Source organism: Formica exsecta, unplaced genomic scaffold (assembly GCF_003651465.1).
Source record: "Formica exsecta isolate Colony F162 unplaced genomic scaffold, ASM365146v1 scaffold659, whole genome shotgun sequence".
Classification (NCBI taxonomy): domain Eukaryota; kingdom Metazoa; phylum Arthropoda; class Insecta; order Hymenoptera; family Formicidae; genus Formica; species Formica exsecta.
The window spans coordinates 171027-185558 of record NW_021853421.1 but is presented as its reverse complement, the minus strand read 5'-3'; the positions used below and the strand labels follow the sequence as shown (position 1 = coordinate 185558).

The following is a 14532-nucleotide window of genomic DNA, read 5'->3' as shown; positions in this document are numbered from 1 at the left end:
GAGTTTGCGCAATTCGCTGCTGCGGAAACCACGTGTCTGCAAGCAGTATTGTCAAATTTGCAACGTAAAAATACAAGACCGTCCTATTTGACAAGTTGCAAACGACCACAGCCACTCATATTGACCGATGTCGAGGATAACCAGAAACAATTGACCAATCAGAGAAAAGAAAACACAAATAGGTACAATGGGCGCGTTCAATAGAGAAAACCGCTCAGCAATCGAACGTGATTGGCTCTTTCTTCTAACCAACAAATCAGTGTCGAGTGTTGACTCAGTTGATAACGCTTCTCTGCTGAACGCGGCTAATATCACGTATTTCCTATCGAACAGAGAATTTTAAAGTCCTGAAAATTTTTCTATCTGACAGCTAATCGTACGATATTAAGGTGCCTTTACATGGCAGCGTCGAGCGTCTGCGTAGAAAATTGCGCAGAATCTAATTTCAGCCTAGAATCTATCTCTTTTAAATTCTGCGCAGACGCTCGACGCTTAATGTTGCCATGTAAAGGCACCTTTATGTTTATGTGCGTTTTTGCTGGATAGATCCCATGTTTTATGGATATATCGCAAATCATTAAAAAAACTAGCAATTACGCGTAAAATGAATATAGAACGTTATGGTATCTTTTACAAGTTAGATATTTTTTTTAGATTGATCCACTTCTCTATGATATACATATCACACGCATAACAAAAAAATTATAACAGTAGAGAAAAAAATTATACACTTCTATATTCCATGTGTTAATTGATAATAGATTCTTAGATAATTTAGTCAATTAGGATTATAACTTCTTTCAAAATTAAATTTGATTTTATTATATATATTTATAAAGGATTTATATGTCATCAACATTATTGTGCACAATCGCCGATCAAAGATTTTTTTTTCTTAGACTTCAAAATGTGTAAATAGATTAATATTTTTAGAAATGAATATATATTTACAGGGATGTGAATAATAAATTATGTTTTTTCACAGTATTAAAGATTAAATTGATTGTTGATAACAGGTCTAACTTCTTCATCTTATGTCACCATCCTTTTCCTGCAATCACATTATTTCTTTTTCAATAAATTATATATCTTAAAAATTGTGAAACAAAATTGAAATTCGTAATTAATCAGCAATGGTAAAAGAAATCACTATCATTCAGAAACACGGACCATTAATAACATCATGATTACTAGTATAATCGAAAAATAAAAACATTTACATAATTATTATAAAAACACTCTGACCATTAATAACATCACGACTAAGAATTGTTGATCGTTGATATACAGGTCTTATTTCTTCATCTTATAAGTCATCATCCTTTTCCTGTAATCACATCATTTCTTTTTCAATAAACCATATATCTCAACTATTGTGAAACAAATATGAAATTTATAATTAATCCGCAATGGTAAAAGAAATCACTATAATTCACAAACACGGGCCATTAATAACATCACGACTAAGAATTGTTGATCGTTGATATACAGGTCTTATTTCTTCATCTTATAAGTCATCATCCTTTTCCTGTAATCACATCATTTCTTTTTCAATAAACCATATATCTCAACTATTGTGAAACAAATATGAAATTTATAATTAATCCGCAATGGTAAAAGAAATCACTATAATTCACAAACACGGGCCATTAATAACATCACGACTAAGAATTGTTGATCGTTGATATACAGGTCTTATTTCTTCATCTTATAAGTCATCATCCTTTTCCTGTAATCACATCATTTCTTTTTCAATAAACCATATATCTCAACTATTGTGAAACAAATATGAAATTTATAATTAATCCGCAATGGTAAAAGAAATCACTATAATTCACAAACACGGGCCATTAATAACATCACGACTAAGAATTGTTGATCGTTGATATACAGGTCTTATTTCTTCATCTTATAAGTCATCATCCTTTTCCTGTAATCACATCATTTCTTTTTCAATAAACCATATATCTCAACTATTGTGAAACAAATATGAAATTTATAATTAATCCGCAATGGTAAAAGAAATCACTATAATTCACAAACACGGGCCATTAATAACATCACGACTAAGAATTGTTGATCGTTGATATACAGGTCTTATTTCTTCATCTTATAAGTCATCATCCTTTTCCTGTAATCACATCATTTCTTTTTCAATAAACCATATATCTCAACTATTGTGAAACAAATATGAAATTTATAATTAATCCGCAATGGTAAAAGAAATCACTATAATTCACAAACACGGGCCATTAATAACATCACGACTAAGAATTGTTGATCGTTGATATACAGGTCTTATTTCTTCATCTTATAAGTCATCATCCTTTTCCTGTAATCACATCATTTCTTTTTCAATAAACCATATATCTCAACTATTGTGAAACAAATATGAAATTTATAATTAATCCGCAATGGTAAAAGAAATCACTATAATTCACAAACACGGGCCATTAATAACATCACGACTAAGAATTGTTGATCGTTGATATACAGGTCTTATTTCTTCATCTTATAAGTCATCATCCTTTTCCTGTAATCACATCATTTCTTTTTCAATAAACCATATATCTCAACTATTGTGAAACAAATATGAAATTTATAATTAATCCGCAATGGTAAAAGAAATCACTATAATTCACAAACACGGGCCATTAATAACATCACGACTAAGAATTGTTGATCGTTGATATACAGGTCTTATTTCTTCATCTTATAAGTCATCATCCTTTTCCTGTAATCACATCATTTCTTTTTCAATAAACCATATATCTCAACTATTGTGAAACAAATATGAAATTTATAATTAATCCGCAATGGTAAAAGAAATCACTATAATTCACAAACACGGGCCATTAATAACATCACGACTAAGAATTGTTGATCGTTGATATACAGGTCTTATTTCTTCATCTTATAAGTCATCATCCTTTTCCTGTAATCACATCATTTCTTTTTCAATAAACCATATATCTCAACTATTGTGAAACAAATATGAAATTTATAATTAATCCGCAATGGTAAAAGAAATCACTATAATTCACAAACACGGGCCATTAATAACATCACGACTAAGAATTGTTGATCGTTGATATACAGGTCTTATTTCTTCATCTTATAAGTCATCATCCTTTTCCTGTAATCACATCATTTCTTTTTCAATAAACCATATATCTCAACTATTGTGAAACAAATATGAAATTTATAATTAATCCGCAATGGTAAAAGAAATCACTATAATTCACAAACACGGGCCATTAATAACATCACGACTAAGAATTGTTGATCGTTGATATACAGGTCTTATTTCTTCATCTTATAAGTCATCATCCTTTTCCTGTAATCACATCATTTCTTTTTCAATAAACCATATATCTCAACTATTGTGAAACAAATATGAAATTTATAATTAATCCGCAATGGTAAAAGAAATCACTATAATTCACAAACACGGGCCATTAATAACATCACGACTAAGAATTGTTGATCGTTGATATACAGGTCTTATTTCTTCATCTTATAAGTCATCATCCTTTTCCTGTAATCACATCATTTCTTTTTCAATAAACCATATATCTCAACTATTGTGAAACAAATATGAAATTTATAATTAATCCGCAATGGTAAAAGAAATCACTATAATTCACAAACACGGGCCATTAATAACATCACGACTAAGAATTGTTGATCGTTGATATACAGGTCTTATTTCTTCATCTTATAAGTCATCATCCTTTTCCTGTAATCACATCATTTCTTTTTCAATAAACCATATATCTCAACTATTGTGAAACAAATATGAAATTTATAATTAATCCGCAATGGTAAAAGAAATCACTATAATTCACAAACACGGGCCATTAATAACATCATGATTACTAGTATAATCGAAAAATAAAAACATTTACATAATTATTATAAAAACACTCTGACCATTAATAACATCACGACTAAGAATTGTTGATCGTTGATATACAGGTCTTATTTCTTCATCTTAAAAGTTACCATCCTTTTCCTGCAATCACATAATTTCTTTTTCAATAAAACACATCTCAAAAATTATAAAATAAAATTGAAATTTATAATTAATCAGCAATGGTAAAAGAAATCACTATAATTCAGAAACACGGACCATTAATAACATCATGATTACTAGTATAATCGAAGAATAAAAACATTTACATAATTATTATAAAAACACCCAGAATACTGACCATTAATAACATCATGATTAAGAATTGTTGATTGTTGATGTACAAGTCTTATTTCTTCATTTTATAAGTCATCATCCTTTTCCTGTAATCACATCATTTCTTTTTCAATAAACCATATATCTCAAAAATTGTGAAACAAATATGAAATTTATAATTAATCAGCAATGGTAAAAGAAATCACTATCATTCAGAAACACGGACCATTAATAACATCATGATTACTAGTATAATCGAAGAATAAAAACATTTACATAATTATTATAAAAACACCCAGAATACTGACCATTAATAACATCATGATTAAGAATTGTTGATTGTTGATGTACAAGTCTTATTTCTTCATTTTATAAGTCATCATCCTTTTCCTGTAATCACATCATTTCTTTTTCAATAAACCATATATCTCAAAAATTGTGAAACAAATATGAAATTTATAATTAATCAGCAATGGTAAAAGAAATCACTATCATTCAGAAACACGGACCATTAATAACATCATGATTACTAGTATAATCGAAGAATAAAAACATTTACATAATTATTATAAAAACACCCAGAATACTGACCATTAATAACATCATGATTAAGAATTGTTGATTGTTGATGTACAAGTCTTATTTCTTCATTTTATAAGTCATCATCCTTTTCCTGTAATCACATCATTTCTTTTTCAATAAACCATATATCTCAAAAATTGTGAAACAAATATGAAATTTATAATTAATCAGCAATGGTAAAAGAAATCACTATCATTCAGAAACACGGACCATTAATAACATCATGATTACTAGTATAATCGAAGAATAAAAACATTTACATAATTATTATAAAAACACCCAGAATACTGACCATTAATAACATCATGATTAAGAATTGTTGATTGTTGATGTACAAGTCTTATTTCTTCATTTTATAAGTCATCATCCTTTTCCTGTAATCACATCATTTCTTTTTCAATAAACCATATATCTCAAAAATTGTGAAACAAATATGAAATTTATAATTAATCAGCAATGGTAAAAGAAATCACTATCATTCAGAAACACGGACCATTAATAACATCATGATTACTAGTATAATCGAAGAATAAAAACATTTACATAATTATTATAAAAACACCCAGAATACTGACCATTAATAACATCATGATTAAGAATTGTTGATTGTTGATGTACAAGTCTTATTTCTTCATTTTATAAGTCATCATCCTTTTCCTGTAATCACATCATTTCTTTTTCAATAAACCATATATCTCAAAAATTGTGAAACAAATATGAAATTTATAATTAATCAGCAATGGTAAAAGAAATCACTATCATTCAGAAACACGGACCATTAATAACATCATGATTACTAGTATAATCGAAGAATAAAAACATTTACATAATTATTATAAAAACACCCAGAATACTGACCATTAATAACATCATGATTAAGAATTGTTGATTGTTGATGTACAAGTCTTATTTCTTCATTTTATAAGTCATCATCCTTTTCCTGTAATCACATCATTTCTTTTTCAATAAACCATATATCTCAAAAATTGTGAAACAAATATGAAATTTATAATTAATCAGCAATGGTAAAAGAAATCACTATCATTCAGAAACACGGACCATTAATAACATCATGATTACTAGTATAATCGAAGAATAAAAACATTTACATAATTATTATAAAAACACCCAGAATACTGACCATTAATAACATCATGATTAAGAATTGTTGATTGTTGATGTACAAGTCTTATTTCTTCATTTTATAAGTCATCATCCTTTTCCTGTAATCACATCATTTCTTTTTCAATAAACCATATATCTCAAAAATTGTGAAACAAATATGAAATTTATAATTAATCAGCAATGGTAAAAGAAATCACTATCATTCAGAAACACGGACCATTAATAACATCATGATTACTAGTATAATCGAAGAATAAAAACATTTACATAATTATTATAAAAACACCCAGAATACTGACCATTAATAACATCATGATTAAGAATTGTTGATTGTTGATGTACAAGTCTTATTTCTTCATTTTATAAGTCATCATCCTTTTCCTGTAATCACATCATTTCTTTTTCAATAAACCATATATCTCAAAAATTGTGAAACAAATATGAAATTTATAATTAATCAGCAATGGTAAAAGAAATCACTATCATTCAGAAACACGGACCATTAATAACATCATGATTACTAGTATAATCGAAGAATAAAAACATTTACATAATTATTATAAAAACACCCAGAATACTGACCATTAATAACATCATGACTAAGAATTGTTGATTGTTGAAGTATAGGTTTTATTTCTTCATCTTATAAGTCATCATCCTTTTCCTGTAATCACATCATTTCTTTTTCAATAAACCATATATCTCAAAAATTGTGAAACAAATATGAAATTTATAATTAATCAGCAATGGTAAAAGAAATCACTATCATTCAGAAACACGGACCATTAATAACATCATGATTAATATATAATCAGAGAATAAAAAATGTTTATATAAACGTTATAAAAGCACTCAGAAACCATTAAAGAAACAAAGAATAATAATATATATATATATAATTATTAATAATTAAATAATAATTTTGCAGTTGTTAGATGTATTATATAAATCGATAGTTACAATTTATATATCAGAAAATGGTTATAAAATCACTATTAAATCAGCAATTCAAACCAATAATTTTTAATGCTTTAAACAAGACTTTTGCGTATGTACGCGAGATGAAAAATAATAAGAATTATTAATAATGACTACACAGAAATACATATATAAGGTATCTATCATCATTTCGAGAATCAACGTTTTCATGTATCTATAATAAATTAATATAATTTGATTTATATAAATTAATTCTTCCCGTCATTCTGAACATCAAAAAGTAATAGAATAAGAGCACATAAAAAATAAATGATTATATTTTTATATAATCTTGAAATGTTTTACGGAATTAAAATGAGAAACACGTGGTCGGGAACGCGGCCAGAGAATTAATTTTCGCGACAAGTGAATAATCATGAATAAATGCGATAAATCAACGGAAGAAAAAATCGCGAATATTCTAATATTTTTTCTAAGGTATAGGCGTAGAGGAACGAAAAGTTTCTTACCATTTTGCATTCTTCCTTTTTTTTATTACGCAAAAGAAATTGATCGACATGCTTCCACGTTCAACGACACCGAGGAAATGGGATGAAATGGGACGCTAACGGGACTAACGGAAGTCAGCTTTCTCATATTGCCAACTATAATTAATCAGCAATGGTAAAAGAAATCACTATCATTCAGAAACACGGACCATTAATAACATCATGATTAATATATAATCAGAGAATAAAAAATGTTTATATAAACGTTATAAAAGCACTCAGAAACCATTAAAGAAACAAAGAATAATAATATATATATATATATATATAATTATTAATAATTAAATAATAATTTTGCAGTTGTTAGATGTATTATATAAATCGATAGTTACAATTTATATATCAGAAAATGGTTATAAAATCACTATTAAATCAGCAATTCAAACCAATAATTTTTAATGCTTTAAACAAGACTTTTGCGTATGTACGCGAGATGAAAAATAATAAGAATTATTAATAATGACTACACAGAAATACATATATAAGGTATCTATCATCATTTCGAGAATCAACGTTTTCATGTATCTATAATAAATTAATATAATTTGATTTATATAAATTAATTCTTCCCGTCATTCTGAACATCAAAAAGTAATAGAATAAGAGCACATAAAAAATAAATGATTATATTTTTATATAATCTTGAAATGTTTTACGGAATTAAAATGAGAAACACGTGGTCGGGAACGCGGCCAGAGAATTAATTTTCGCGACAAGTGAATAATCATGAATAAATGCGATAAATCAACGGAAGAAAAAATCGCGAATATTCTAATATTTTTTCTAAGGTATAGGCGTAGAGGAACGAAAAGTTTCTTACCATTTTGCATTCTTCCTTTTTTTTATTACGCAAAAGAAATTGATCGACATGCTTCCACGTTCAACGACACCGAGGAAATGGGATGAAATGGGACGCTAACGGGACTAACGGAAGTCAGCTTTCTCATATTGCCAACTGTCCCAAGATACGTTCAAAAATCTTACCCAAAGAAATCTTTGATCCTGATTGGTCGATTAAATTTTACCTTACGGGTAGGATTTTCGAACGCATTCTCTTATTTTGATATATGCGTAAATGCGTGCAAGCTGCAAGTAGCAAATTCTTATTTAGATGAAATGTAAGATTTTTGTGGACTACAAAAAATTTTTTTTTTATTCGTTTTTCTTTTCTAAGATATATATTATTAATCTTTTTCTAGATTATTACATTATTTGAAGCAATATTTATTTTTATTATGTTAATATAATATTTAACTTAATAAATTTAAACTTCTAATTAGAATACTGAGGTATATGATGGATGTGTAAAAGAGTCACTATAGTTTATTTTTAATTTGTTATTAGTTATAATACATTACTATACTTTTGTAACAACTTCGTTGGAGTGATATCTAATGTAATAAAGTAGCCTTATTATGGCTGAAGGTGTCACACCTGAGATTTTATTCGCTGCAGCAATCTGCAAAATAAATCTTATTAATATAGATAATATGGAATTATTAAATGGATGTAGATGACTATTAAAAAAATTTTAAGTGTCTACAGGGAAAGGTTATTGTATTTTTTTTATCAGCAATAAATGTTATAGGTATCCAAACAAAAAAAATAGTAAGAATGTTGAATTTATAGAAGAGATAGTAGTAGTAAAAAACTTACCGTGCTTGGGAGATATTTTGTGAGTTTTTCTCGATCTTCAACAGATAGATTTAATTTAGGACTGTAACAAAAATAAAACACAGTTAGCAATTTTGTTAACATACTTCTTTATAAAATTTAAGGAATTGTTATTTTTATCTATTTTATCAAACAGCGATTCAATAATCATTCGGGCAATAAAATAAGTATTTGAGGCACACTATATCTTGTACCTATTATAATCAATATCATCAGGTATAATCATTCGCTCGTTCTTCCTGATATCTTCCACTTGATCCTGTTGATCCGCAACGACATGAGCATATTTTGCTTCTATCTGAAAATCGAGCCTTATTATTAATATTTATCGATGAAGATATACTTGTTTTACTTAATTACATTAATTAAAATTTCTAAAACTTTAACTTAAAAACATTTTTTTAGTTACAACATTCTTTTTCTCAAAGTATATTTATTATTACAATAATAAGTTCACAAACCTCTATTCTTCTTGCCAGATTGGGATCTCTATCCAAGTGGCCTAACAAATTCGGCAACAAGTTCGCTAATTGCTCAAATGTGACTTTCTCCTCGCCCGTCACTGAAAGCATCTCAAAGGCCGACTTATTTCCAATAGTCTTAGTCTTTTTCATCTTCAACAATTGTCGCCACTTGATGCTCGATCGCACTTCGCTCTTAAGTATTTGCATAGCTTCCTGCATTTTGTGAAAAGTTTCTCTCGTCTTGTTGAGTCTCTCTTGAGAAACGCAGCCTATTGCATAGCCTTTTTCTGTCAATCTCTGGTCGGCATTATCAGGACGCAGACTCAATCGAAACTCCGACCTGCTGGTGAACATTCTGTACGGCTCCGTAGTACCCTCCGTCGTGAGATCGTCGATGAGAACGCCAATATAACCCTCGGTTCGGCTTATCAGAAGCGGTGGTTTCTTAAACACCTAAATATACACGATTTTGTTCAGAATGTGGAACGCGTATTTAAAAACGTATCTACATATCCGAGCTTCCCAATCTGCAACATCGCAATAATAAAACACGAAAATCTTTTATAGAAATAAAAAATCGTAAATTATTTCTCTTTCGCAATAAGTTTAAATTTGTTTGAAAATTTACAACAATTAAAATTAAAAAATATGATAATCTAAGTCAGACTTTTTCTTTAAATGGGAAAGCTTTCTGGTTAATGTGCCAATCACCTTAGCGGCTGCGTTAACACCCGCGACGATACCTTGTGCGGCAGCTTCTTCGTAACCGGTGGTACCGTTTATTTGTCCAGCAAAGAATAATCCTGAAATCTTTCTAGTCTCCAACTGGGAAGTCAATTCTCTAGGATCTATGTAATCGTACTCGACACCGTAACCAGGTTTCGCTATAAGTGCAAATACAAATAGCTTAAATGTGATTGTATAAGTAATAATTATTTAAAATGATATAAAAATTAATGAACAAAAACGTCAAATGACAGATAGATGCTAAACGCACGGATAATGGAATGTAATGAATTCTGCATAATCTTCAAACTACTCAATATTTAAGATAAACTTAAATTTAAGAGGATTAAATATACCTAGACGAGCGTTTTCCAATCCTGGAATACAATTAACGAGTTCCACTTGTTTCTCTTCTGGCAGAGTGCATGACAATCCACTCGGATAAATTAATGGCGAATCCAGACCTTCCGGTTCCAGCCAAATATGATGCCTAGGCGTTTGGAATCGCAGAATCTTACTCTCTATGCTCGGACAATATCGTGGACCTGATATCTCCTCCGTGACATGTAAGTTACAGTGCATATTGTCTTTTATAATCTTTGCGACACCCTCATTCGTATATGTCAGATATGTTAGTACTTGCTCCTCGGACGGTAGCCATACATTATCCTTCATAAATGAGAACGGTATCGGAAAATCATCCGGCAGAAATTTCGTACATTTGTTGAAGTCAATACTATCTTTCTCTAATCTTGGTGGTGTCCCTAATAATATGTATAACCTAATTAATATATCATTATAATTAAAAGAGTTGTAATGTTATGGTAATTTCAATTAAAATATATATTAATGTATAAATTAATATACATACAAATGAAAACACAAAATAAGAAATATATCATTGATTGTATGTTGTATCAATTAATAGAAAAAAAAAGAGATATTTTATACATATGGAACATAATTCTCTTACCAGTTTTCAATCTTCCTATCTGAAATCCAAGCCTATCAAGTGTGTTTGCCAAACCAATACTGGGCTCATCATTCAATCTACCTGCAGGTCTTTTCTCCAATCCAATATTTATTTGGCCTTTTAAGAAAGTTCCTGTGGTTATAACTACTGCATCACCAAATATTTTTGTTCCATCTTCTGTGAAATAATATAATATTTTTAAATAATATTAATACTAATACTAATAATAAAAATATATACATTTTTAAATTTGTATAATACTTTTAGGGAAATAGATTGGTATATATGTATATATTACATATTCAATATTAAATAAATGTGAATTATCTTAATTAAAAATTTAGTTAAAATTAAATTTTTTTTATTCTTGTATAATATGTCTTTCTTTCTTTTTGTTATAAAGCTTGAAACATACTGAGAATTACTCCACAGCAGGACAGAGGATTATTAGCTAAAATCAAATCTTCTACAGAGGATTCGTAAATGTCTAAACCAGGCATATTGAAAAGTTCCGCCTGAAGATGTTTCTTGTATAATATCCTGTCGATTTGAGCTCTGAGACCCCATACTGCCGGTCCTTTGCGTTTGTTCAGAACTTTGTAGTGAATCCCCGAAATATCACATATTCGACAACATACCCCATCTAAAGCATCCACTTCTCTCATCAAATGGCCTTTTCCGATTCCACCAAAAGACGGATTACACGACATTTCTCCTGTAAATATAATCAAATTCAAATATATTAAGTAATATATTCAAAGATAGAAAGTTTAAATGCAGGAAAAAGTTAACAAAAATATATTCTTAGTTTATCCTAGTTGTTTTAATGTTAACATACAAAAGTTATAAATATCTATCTCTCATAATATAATTCCAAATATAGAGAATTTAAACTACAAACGATGTATAAATATCAGTTTATTAACCATTGAAAATTTAATAATCGTTGCTGAATAGCTTTAGGCATACATACCTATAGTACTTTTTTTCTGAGTAACTAATAATGTCTTTGCACCCATTCTAACAGCGGCAGTAGATGCTTCAGTTCCAGCATGACCGCCGCCAACTACGATCACGTCAAATTTCTTTTCGCTATCGTTTGTAATTAATCTTCTCAATAATCGTAATCGCTTTTGTTTGGAACATGTGTTGAACAAAGATATTCTAATTTTGGTAGAAATCATTTTGCCTCTCGTTGTTAGGTTCCTCCTATTTATATTCTAATTCCTGCAAAAATATTTAAGTGCCTTTAGATTTCAGAAAAGAAAGATGATATCAAATATCAAGATATATTACACTATTTGTTTAAGCCTCTATTGTATAAAAGACTGATCAATTTTAGACATGCTTTCCACAATAAAATGCTACAAGAATTATATGCTGTATGAATGTTTATATATAATATCTGAAATCTCTATCCTTTATAAAAATTGTAATATATTAAAGAATTAAATTTTGGTTACATATATATATATTAATGTATGTAGTGAATGATCTAAATCTCTGTAGGTATATGATTTGAAATAATTCGTTACAATTATCTCACATAACTTTTATATAGATAAAGAAATGATTAATGAAGGAGAAATTATTAAATCTCCATTTTAAATTTTATAGCGTATTATTATGTCTTGAACATTTCTCTTTCAGAATCATACAAAAAAAATATTTATTTAATATTTTATCATTTATGATAGAAATTATAAGTTATTCCAAATTAGATAAAGTTGGGTAAATTGCACTATATGATATATAATATAGAGTTATAGAAATGTATTATCAATAAACATTATGCTGTTTTCAGACTCTAGTTTTCAGATAACAAACTTGATTTTACCATCTTATAAGAAATTTCAGATCTATTAGTTAAATTTCTTTTAGCAAAATATATGCAACAGAGGATTAACAAGAACACAGATGTACAAAAAGCACATTTATTGCATTAATTACAAATAGCATTTTATTGAGAAATGACAGGGAATAATATATCATGTATCAAGAATGATGATCCGATAACAAATACTCCTGATGCTTCAGGGCCCTATATAACGAATTATATCTGATTGCATTTTGAATTTTCGATAGTATCAATCGCTCGCATAGATCTTCCTTGCTCGCAAACTTAAGATTCGCGTATCCTAGATTATTAAGAAATTCCAAAACGAAGTTAAAGCAATTCATATTGATATTATCATAGTTGATCGATTTCCATCTGTCATCTTTTGACATAAATGACAGAGTTTCGTCCCATCGAATGATCCAGGCGACTGGTACAACCTGGAAGGCGATGCAATCAGTCCATCTATCAACGTCGTTCGTTATCAGTCCGTCTTTATCGAATTCGATGACGCCTCCGTCCGAATCGACTATCCCAACATGCAAGTCGTTACCCGTCACGTCGTAGTCGTCGAGGAAGCTACCACGTGAAGGTCGAATCACGATACTGGTTGGATTATGAGCGGCGTTCGCGAACGGATACGGGACACGAAATGGATCTACAATGAAGTCTTGTATTCGCGACGAGCAAGCCGGGCATGTAACCGGAATATACCTGCAGAATACATTCTTCCTCGGGCAGTGACGGAAGCACACGATACCCGGATTGTCATTCATATCAAGACAGAAATGTCGATGTTAAATTCAAGTCAATCTCGCGTCGATTCTTGTTATTTTCCTTTCCACTTTTTATACGATATATATTCGTACTAAATTCATACAACTTTTACACACAACTCGTAAAATTGTTATGTGTTGTGTATATTTATTAAAATAATCCTCTAATCTGAAATCTAAATCTAACCTAACCTAAATGAATTATTATTCTATAAATAATGAGAAAGCCGACGTCATATCCCGCGATGATGTTTTCACAGGCTGAATACGTATTCCCGTACTTGCTTCATGCTACAATTCCAGATATATTTGCATTAGTCACCCCGTTTCATCGAAACAATCGGATCAATGAAAACACATGTCACTTAACCTCATTTAATCTTACATTGCCATGCTACATACTTACATGACGCGTATGTATACATGCGACTTGTGTCGTATGTCGTATTCTGTAACGAATTAGAAGATCGATGTCAAACATGCGCGACGTTACACATGTAACTAGTTACAAGTTACAGCATAGTAGTTACGAAACTTCTCATCTGTCACAGATATTGGATTCCAGTGTCGCGTACATACATACATAACAAACATATATCGACGAAGTATTATCGTCGTACGGGAAGGGGAGGGGAGGGAAGAAAGATGATTCGGAATGCGATCTCCTTTGATTTCTTTCTGGCTTTCAAATAGTAGACC

The 14532-nt window shown here is 29.5% G+C and overlaps 2 protein-coding genes and 1 long non-coding RNA gene across 16 annotated transcripts; all 3 read right to left on the bottom strand.

The window, feature by feature from the left end:
* Positions 1–802: 802 nt before the first annotated feature.
* LOC115242898 lies at positions 803–7553 on the bottom strand. 11 transcript variants are annotated; one of them, XR_003885127.1, is made up of 8 exons: positions 7533–7553; positions 6479–6560; positions 6196–6277; positions 5347–5994; positions 5064–5145; positions 4498–4862; positions 4215–4296; positions 803–1051 (listed from the first exon to the last, which is right to left on the bottom strand). It is a non-coding gene; the product is annotated as an uncharacterized LOC115242898 (long non-coding RNA). The 11 variants fall into 11 exon arrangements; XR_003885126.1 differs by having other exon boundaries at positions 4498–5428; positions 5630–5711; positions 5913–5994; XR_003885122.1 differs by having other exon boundaries at positions 4498–4579; positions 4781–5994.
* Positions 7554–8688: 1135 nt separating this feature from the next.
* LOC115242883 (protein MTO1 homolog, mitochondrial) lies at positions 8689–14514 on the bottom strand. 4 transcript variants are annotated; one of them, XM_029819470.1, is made up of 11 exons: positions 14219–14514; positions 14026–14124; positions 12194–12447; positions 11636–11935; positions 11221–11397; positions 10604–11011; positions 10233–10405; positions 9519–9974; positions 9252–9355; positions 9040–9100; positions 8689–8842 (listed from the first exon to the last, which is right to left on the bottom strand). In XM_029819470.1, exons 3-11 carry the CDS (start codon positions 12402–12404, stop codon positions 8741–8743), a joined length of 1992 nt encoding a protein of 663 aa, XP_029675330.1. In that variant the 5' UTR covers positions 12405–12447; positions 14026–14124; positions 14219–14514; the 3' UTR covers positions 8689–8740. The 4 variants fall into 4 exon arrangements, with proteins under 4 accessions (XP_029675330.1, XP_029675327.1, XP_029675328.1 ...); XM_029819467.1 differs by having other exon boundaries at positions 13772–14124; positions 14240–14514; XM_029819468.1 differs by having other exon boundaries at positions 14240–14514.
* On the bottom strand, positions 13216–13833 carry LOC115242875 (MKRN2 opposite strand protein). The gene has a single exon (XM_029819454.1). The coding sequence runs from the start codon at positions 13831–13833 to the stop codon at positions 13216–13218; it is 618 nt and encodes a 205-aa protein (XP_029675314.1).
* Positions 14515–14532: the final 18 nt, after the last annotated feature.

What these genes read in the sequence shown, in the direction of transcription:
- LOC115242883 (XM_029819470.1), bottom strand. Translation starts at nt 12,404, where the DNA reads ATGATTTCTACCAAAATTAGAATATCTTTGTTCAACACATGTTCCAAA. An exon ending in GTGTTAACGCAGCCGCTAAG is followed by an intron (nt 9,975 to 10,232) that starts GTGATTGGCACA and finishes GTGTATATTTAG; the next exon opens with GTGTTTAAGAAACCACCGCT. An exon ending in GATGATATTGATTATAATAG is followed by an intron (nt 9,101 to 9,251) that starts GTACAAGATATA and finishes TTTTTGTTACAG; the next exon opens with TCCTAAATTAAATCTATCTG.
- LOC115242875 (XM_029819454.1), bottom strand. Translation starts at nt 13,833, where the DNA reads ATGAATGACAATCCGGGTATCGTGTGCTTCCGTCACTGCCCGAGGAAG.